Source organism: Priapulus caudatus, unplaced genomic scaffold, assembly GCF_000485595.1.
Source record: "Priapulus caudatus unplaced genomic scaffold, Priapulus_caudatus-5.0.1 Scaffold466, whole genome shotgun sequence".
Taxonomy (NCBI): domain Eukaryota; kingdom Metazoa; phylum Priapulida; class Priapulimorpha; order Priapulimorphida; family Priapulidae; genus Priapulus; species Priapulus caudatus.
The window spans coordinates 143,502-152,080 of record NW_014577527.1 but is presented as its reverse complement, the minus strand read 5'-3'; the positions used below and the strand labels follow the sequence as shown (position 1 = coordinate 152,080).

General features: G+C 45.4%; 1 protein-coding gene across 1 annotated transcript in view; it reads right to left on the bottom strand.

Annotated features, from left to right (window-relative positions):
* Positions 1 to 5,012: 5,012 nt before the first annotated feature.
* Positions 5,013 to 8,579, bottom strand: part of LOC106810712 — a 19,568-nt gene continuing 16,001 nt past the window's right edge. The window contains exon 7 of the mRNA XM_014814147.1: positions 5,013 to 5,105. Coding sequence (XP_014669633.1) covers positions 5,013 to 5,105 — 93 coding nt within the window. The remainder of the gene's footprint in view (positions 5,106 to 8,579) is intronic.

Genomic DNA, 8,579 nt, shown 5'->3' with positions numbered 1-8,579 from the left:
ACGTACACACGTACGCACGCACGCACGCACGTATACGTGCACACGCACGCACACACGCACGCACGTTTACGGGTAAACGGAAATGCATAAGTAGCGCAATCTAGCGGTGATAAAACGGTAATAATCGCTATCAGGGGTTGTCGTGTAGACGCTACATAATCGCTAACTCGAGTTAACGCTTAACTCGAGTTAGCGTAACTCGAGTTAAGGTTCGTCGTGTAGACGAGGCTTATATATCCACTTTGCAATTGCTACAAATAGCACTTTATTCACAATTAGAATCGCAAGGAAAGCTATCATTTAGTACCGGACTCCTCGAGTTGGTCCCGATCACACACCAAAAATGTGATTCGATTGTAGTGACGATTCACTAAGTCCCGGTACATTTTCAAGGTGGAGCTTGTTCGTCGTTCCTGCTCGCCACCCCCTGCTGGCACGTCTGTTACTGGCTCGAGATGTGTATAAAGCAGTCCATCCATCGACATCCTCCACTTGTGAAAACAGTTGTTTTTAGTCAATACGGCAATTATTTCAAGGATTATTATTAAACAAGCACAATATTATAAAATGAAAATTGTTTACTTCTAACGTAATATACGATATATATACACATAATACATAATATGAAACCCCTAGAGAGATCCCCTATTATATTACTCCTGATACTATTAATGCACTCTAGTAAACATAGGAAAGATTAAAACCTTGTCAGTTCTTGCAGCAATGGTAGGGCTGCTTGAGTTATTTCGCGCGCTGAGGCAGACAATACAACTTCAAGGCCAATTGTTGTGCCTCTAAGTCTCTTTAAGGCTCCACCGCAGGCATCTCTTTCGCCTACGCCGACATTGATCTATGGCCATAGAAAGTAAATCTTCAATGAACACGATGGCCATAACCATCAACAGTTATTAGACTAGATCTGTAAAACAACATGGACCAAAAAATGTCAGTAATAGCCTTCTATTTAAATATATCACCTTAACATAATCTATCTTTGCCCTCTTCACTTTCGACGGGAAATGTGTTCTTCTATTCTCTTGTGCTCGTCGTTTGTGAGCAGCAAACACTGCAAATAGTGTATAAATATAGCACATTGTTATTTAACAATACCGTTGTAAATGGTTTTCCGTAAAATAAACCACCTGGTTTAGAACGAGCAAACATACATTTTATGTTGCTTGTTCTTCCTTTTATGCAAGTGCCAAAATTTATACTGGAAATTAATATTCTGATAATAAGATGTACACGTTTGCAAACTATTGCCACAGAAAACACTGATGCACACATTTATCACAACCTCTTGTCGTCAAGTCTGCTAAAACCATAACCTAATTATGACAAACTTTAACTTACCATCAGCGACTCTGCTAGTGCTTGGCAGAGGTTCTAGCGGTGTTCTCTCTAGGGAAACATAGAATATTGTGATTAGCACGTACAAACTGCTGTCCAGTATAATACAGTAGCAGCATTCCCTGACGATTAAGTTATAGCCAAATTGGTGTTATAGTACAGTCGGTTAGGTCAGAATATCATCTAAATCGTTCAAATTGTGAAAAAAGTGTGAAAATTGGTACACTTGCATACTTACTGTTAGACGGCCGAATAATGCCCAGATCCAACATATGGTTAAATTCGTCGCGTGCGATTTGAAGTTTGTCCCCAGCTAGCCTGCGCGGACGTGCTGCAACAGGGGGTCCGTTTGTTTCGATGTGATGTGTTACATCGTGCCTTACGTCGTCGGAATGATATACCGGACGGGTTATATCCACGAATTCGCGCATGAGTATGTGCTCAAACGTGTTGTCGGAATCTCGGTCTCCGTAGACCGGGCTGACGGCGGGACAATCGGACGGCGTGCCAATGACTGACAAGCTGGTCAGCGGGTCGACGAGTCGACGTTTGTTGACATCGACCAAGAAATGAAAATGGTGCAAGAAATCCGCGCCTATGATCGGTGTAGGGACAGTCGCGATAGTGAATATCTAGCGGCATGTTCGACGCAGGCCTAAATCCAGGGTCAAAGAGCGTTGGCCGTATGTGGGAATGGGCGTCCCATTCGCAGCTTGCAAGTTAAGCGCGCAAGCATTCCCCTTCTCTTGCTTAGAAGGCGGAAAAACGCTCACTGCAGCGCCAGTATCGACCAAGAATTGCCTGCGAGAATTAACATCGGTGATGTAAAATAGGCGACTGCAGTGCGCACCAGTGCGGGTCGTCGCGCCTACCGACTGGCCTTGCCGTTTTCCGACAATTCGGACGATCGCGCGCATGGAGATCGGCATCGGTTGGCTCTATCTCCAAATCGTTCATGGTAGTAACACAACGCATTGGGATCAGTGTGTGCAGTCCCACTGGCGCGCGATGGCGACTTACCGCGACCACGACTATAGTTGCGCTGTGATCGGCCGACCTGTACTTGTAAGTCGCGCACCATCTTGAAAAGCTTACGGATGTCTCGTAAGTCTTCGTTTGAATCGGGGGCTGTTGCTGTGGCAACCTGTGCGACAACCGGGTTTTCCCTCGGCGCGGCAAAAGACAGGGCGGTTGCTTCGGCCGACACCATCCCTATGGCTGGGACGTAGACGTCAATAATTTTGTCCGCGAGTTCGGCCAGGTCACTCAATGAGAGCGAGTCGCTTGTTGAGGCAAGAATCAAACGAACGTTCGCAGGCAACCTTTGTAGAAAAAGTTGCTTCAGTATGCCCTTGTCGATTTTTTGTTCGCCAACAAGTTGTTCCATGCGGCGCAAAAGCTGCGACGGTTTGCGGTCACCCAGCTCTTCCTCTGTAAGGAGCATTTGGACGCGACGCTGCTCCGAAGCGGTGGTGCGCAAAATCATCTGCTCTTTCAGGATTGAATATGGCCTTGTAGCCGGCGGATTCAGCAGGAGATCGCGCACCTCCTGTGCGATTTCGGGTTGAAGTACCGAGATGACATGATGGTACCGGGTGGCCTCTGCAGTAATTTGCCGCGTGGCAAATTGGGCTTCCGCTTGCGCGAACCAAATTTGCGGGTCACTCCGCCAGAACGGGGGAAGCTTTATGCTAACGGCCCCCACGACCGGAGTAGAACTCCCAGTTGTGCCACCGCGGAGCGTTTTCTGGTCAGACTCGTTGTCAGACATGACGGTTAACAAAAATTACGCGCGCGTGACACGACCGGGTCCGATGAGGCAAGTTACAAAAACTAATCAATATTGCCTAATTACCCTCGTGAGATCACGTCGGGGTCACCAATTTGTGGGAGAATGTAGGTTCTTTTGTTTTTTTTGGTTGGATATATTTGCTTATATTGTGTTTATCCAAACACAAACATCATGCACCAACCCACATCTGCACGTGCGTGTTCTACAACCTCCACCTTTTTTTGAGTGACCTCACAAGAATAACTTAAGCAAGACTGTGTGGTAATTTCTAGTATGTTTATTACGGCCCTATTCAGAAATTACTTTTGTATAAAACAAAACAAATCACAAAGCAATGTAAACCCCAGAACAAAAATGGCTCTGTTTATAATGCGGAAGGCCGCCGCAGTTTTAGCGAATATGCAAATGGAGTAACTAGTCCAAAGTCGTTGAAATAGTCTGTGACGATGCGGTTGACGCCGGTCACGACGAGTAGAATGACCGGGATGAAAACACAGCCCTCCGCAAAACGGTTTACACGGCCGTCGACCAGGAACAGGGCTGAGCGGCGTGGAGGTGAGCGGTACCTGTAAGCTGCCGGGCGTCGAGAAGACGGGCGGGCACAAATCCTTTATGCCCGGGTTTGTCGCTCAAATAAAATCCTCTTCATAAGCCAGGCTATTCACTCCTGACACTGTTGTGCGCCACCAGCGGTTGCAGCTATCTGTTAGTCCGTAGTTTCGGCGCAGCATTTAAGTTGAATTCGTTGGACAGCTACGTGGTTCAACTGACACTATCCCACTCACACTTGACGTGTCCCAAAAACCAAAATGTCCAGCCACCTACTCGTCCACTCCACTTTTTTTTCTTATTGGTCGTTTACATCACGTGACTAATGACATGCATATAATATAGTGCATGATTCGACAACATATAAAACACATCATGAATATACATATAAACATTATCATAAAATCATCAAACAGCAACAGGAACAAATACACAGATTTATCCATCCACAAATTTAGGAACAAAACAAACATGACATTTAATGAGAAACATCCTGAGACGCTACACATACATTTCGCCCTAGGCTGGCTAGTATCAGGTATAGTAGGCGGTATACTGTATATTCATTTTTTTCATGGGGTACCAATTTTCGTTGATTGCGTGGGTCTATGTGTGGGTCGAAATTACGAAAATAAGTGACTTTACAGTAGTAGGCTACTAGGCTAGTATAGTAGTACTAGTAGGCTAGTATAGTAGCCTTACAAGAAATGAGGTTCGAATCCGAAACTCAACGCGCCACCCAACAAGCCAAAAGAAACACGAACAGGGTTCACAGCAGTCAGATAAGCAGGAAGCCACAACAATCAAAGGCTCAATTGCCAGGCACAAAAACCACCGAAAGAAAACGCGAAAATACCCAAACACCATATCCGTAGAAAGAGTAGAGGAAGAATAGTGGAGGAAAGTAGAATCTGCATGAAGAACATGACTGGAATTGAGTTCGGATAACGGGACAGGCAGCTGGGACAGCTGGAAAGAAAATCGATGAAGAGGACTGACAACAAAGATACATGCAAGATCCTGGACTTCCTACCTCCAGAGATAGGGACTCCATCTTGCGCAGGTTTTCACAAGGATTGCAGAATCCAGGCTAGGAAAGACGTTCACGCACTCCAAAAAGAACAAGTGACTGTGCTTGCAGAGCTGGCGAGAAATAAAAAAGCCACGTCAAAGCTGGGAAGGACGGCACAGCCTCTTACTCAGCACTCTTGAAAACCAGCACTGGGAAATTTGAAAAAATTAGCAATGACCTGGCTGAAGCTAAATCATGATTTGCCGCTAAAAAAAAAGAAAACTTCAGAGACAAGGAAACAAGGCTCAACTAGATCGTCAATTCCAACGCCATCAAGTGACACATATTGAGTGCTCTCAGATGTCGGCGATTAGAATCTCGGATCTCAAATGAAAGCGAAACCTATAAAACCCAAAACGTGAAGAACTATTGATTATCTGGTCACGCGCACCAAATTGCTTAGCGTCTGCTGGGATGGATATACGCTACGTAGACAGTGGAGACGCTAAGCGTTGTATAAACAGTGAAACAACTATAGGTTTATTCCTATAACACGGACATAGCAACATGTGTATACACATACAAGGTGATGGTCCGGCGACCGTCTCCCGTTTCTCCAAAACTCTCTCTTTTAAACCGTTGCGCGCGTTCGTCGCCCTACAGATTTCTGATTTTGTCGGCACGGCTAGTGATCACAAGGACCGGTCAGCGACGAACGTCTGCATTATTTGGGGTTCAATTGCTCTCTTTTGACCAGTTGTCGGACTGTCAATAAAGTGTCGCTTACTGAGCTGCCTGCGTTGACAACTTTCGCTCGTTCTAGGGTCGGGCCGAGCCAGTTACCTGTTCGGTTCCCCTGGCCCCGTACTCTTATTAATGTTCTGGTCGGCGTATGCCGTCCGTGACGTTAATTGACTATGCCCTTCTAAATATGTCGTCGCACTCCGCCGTTCTTCCGCTGAAACGCGATCGTATGTGCCCGTTCCACGGTCCACATGTCTGCATTACAGATCATGCTCAGCCTCACGTAACACTGATTTTGTTAGTATGTCTTGTTTTCCTTACATATAAATATATATATATCTAATATATAATATATAATATCATATAGCATATAACGTGCAGTAGAACGTAATTAGTAACGAAATACAACGGTTTATTAACGTATTTGTGTCGGCGTTTTTTTAACGTTATCAGAACACGCTTCAAGTAACGTTTTAATTTAAGTAAAACAAGAAATAATAGTAACGATAAATACAAACGTTATATAAAGGCGACAGAGCGCTCTAGGATTTTACTGCAATACAACTGTACTTACTGTATAACAACAATCGTCTATACCCACACGTATTTATTACAGGCATACATAATTTAATTGTTATAATTAATCTACACTCAAACAGCTGACTAAATTTGAACGCGCCATGACTACTTCCGCTGACCGTGCTGCCACCCAAAAAAGCTTGAGTATTTGACAATTTTTATTTTAGCCCACGTTACAGAACGAGTGCGCTAATCACCAGTCAATTATAATTATATTACCTAAATACTATTTAACCGAACGGTATTCATTTTTAGGGCAAATTTTATCCATATTATAACTGACGATATTATGTCGTTTATAGTATTAAATCATTTGCTTTTTTAAATTGAATAAATAAGAAACACCCTCAGTCGTAGCCCTTTGGCTAAAAAGTTGGTTTTGCGCAAACTTATCAGATCGTCCCGTGGTGCGCTTTGAGTCGGCGCCCGGTCGTTGCCAATTTCAAACTGTAGTCGCTTAGTTTTAACCCATAAAAAAAAATATTCTTCTAATTGGCTGGATTGAAACAGGAAACCTATTATGTAGCGATAATTTATAACTAAACTTAGAACTGAAGATAACCTAAACCCCACCCTAGAGTAAACTCTCCTTTAACGTATTGTGTTCTCGGGTTTATTTAACGTTATCAGAACCACGCACAATCACGTTATTTTCAGTTTTTAGTACGTTAGGAAACCGGTATTTACGTTTATAAAAACGTTATAAAAAACCGACACATTTCGTAATGTATAACGTTTGATTGGATTATAACGTTTCCAAACAAACATAACCTTAAATAAACGTTATGTGAACGTTTTTGTGTTAGCTGGGGACATGACCCATTGTGTATTGTGTATTGTGTATGGAGTATGTGTGACGGAATGTCTTCTAGGCTGGGACAGTAGTGTACTTAACTACACTGCCTACTATACGGGCTGAGCGTGCTAGCTAGGAATGACCATTGTGTATTGTGTATTGTGTATGAATGTATTGCTGAGACATGTCTCTTTAGACTAGCGACAGTAGTACTCACATACACTGCCTACTATACGGCTTAGTTAGTAGACATGACCTTGTGTATTGTGTAATGTGTATGAAGTATGCTTGGAGACATGTCTTCTAGGACTGGCCGACAGTAGTACTACATATCACTGCCGCTATACGGTGCTGGCGCACATTACCAAGTACAGGTCGGCGATGCACAGCGCAACTATAGTCTCGTGGTGCGGTAAGTCACGTATCGCGCCGCCAGTCGGACTGCCACACAGCTGATCCAATAGCGTTGTGTTAACTCATGACAACCGAATTTTAGGAGATAGGGCCAAACTGATGCGCCGATCTCCATGCGCGCGATCGTCCGAATTTTCGGAACGGCAAGGCCAGTCCGCGGTAGGCGCGACGACCCGCTACTGCGTGCGCACAGGCATGTTGCCTATTTCCATCATGATGATTAAGTTCTCGCCAAGCAATTCCTGCGTCGATACTGGGCGCTTGCAGTGAGCGTTTTTCGCCTTCCTAAGCAATGAAAGCGGGAATGCTTGCGCTTTAACTTGCCAAGACTGCCGAATGACGCGGATCGCTCCCATTTCCACATACGCGTTCACGTCTCTTTGAACCTGGCATTAGGCCTGCCGCTCGAACATGCCGCGCCTGGATATTCACCTCGCGAGCTGTCCCTACACCGATCGATAAGGCGCGGATTATTGCACCATTTTCATTCTTGCCGTCGTATGTCAACAACGCTCGCAACTTGTCCGACCCGCTGACCAGGCTTGTTCAGTCATTGGCACGCACGTCCGATTGTCCGCCGTCAGCCCGGTCTACGCGAGCACCGAGAATTCGAAACACGTTTGAGCACATACTCAAATGCCACCGATTGTGGATATAACCCAATCCGGTATATCATTACAGACGACGTAAGGCACGCATGCTAACACATTCACATCGAACAACGCGAAGCCCCAATAAGCTTTGCAGCACTGTCGCGCATGCGCTAGCTGGGGACAAACTTCAATAGCACACGCGACGAATTTACCATATGACTGCTGATCATGGGCATTATTCGGCCCGCTCTAACAGTAACTGCCGTCCTTCGGGCCGTTGCATATGTGCGAGATATGTCCCGGCGTGTAATTGCTGTCCGCGCTGGTGAGTGACATTACCGCGCACTGACACCGCAGTGGGACCGTTCCGAACCGCTCTCATCCCGTTCGCATAATTACAGCGATTTACGCCATCTAGATTCAGCAGCAAGAAAATTTTGCCACAAATAGATACCTAGGTCAGGGGCGATTCATACAGACAATACCGTGTGAGAGGCCGGTGATGTGCCACACAAAGCACGCGCCATCACACAAACCGATTTGCGTTTATTTGCAGAATACCCGAATGCCCATATTCCGGTTCTGCGCTGCGACCAACGCAGACATATCCAGCGCATTTATCGACAAGGTATTTGCGGCGAGCAATTGCCGTTTGTCGACGCGTATATAGATGACTTTGCTTGGTCGCATCAGACAACATGCAGGCAGCACGAGCAGGCATAGCGCTTGCCTGCTCTCACCGGGGGCTGA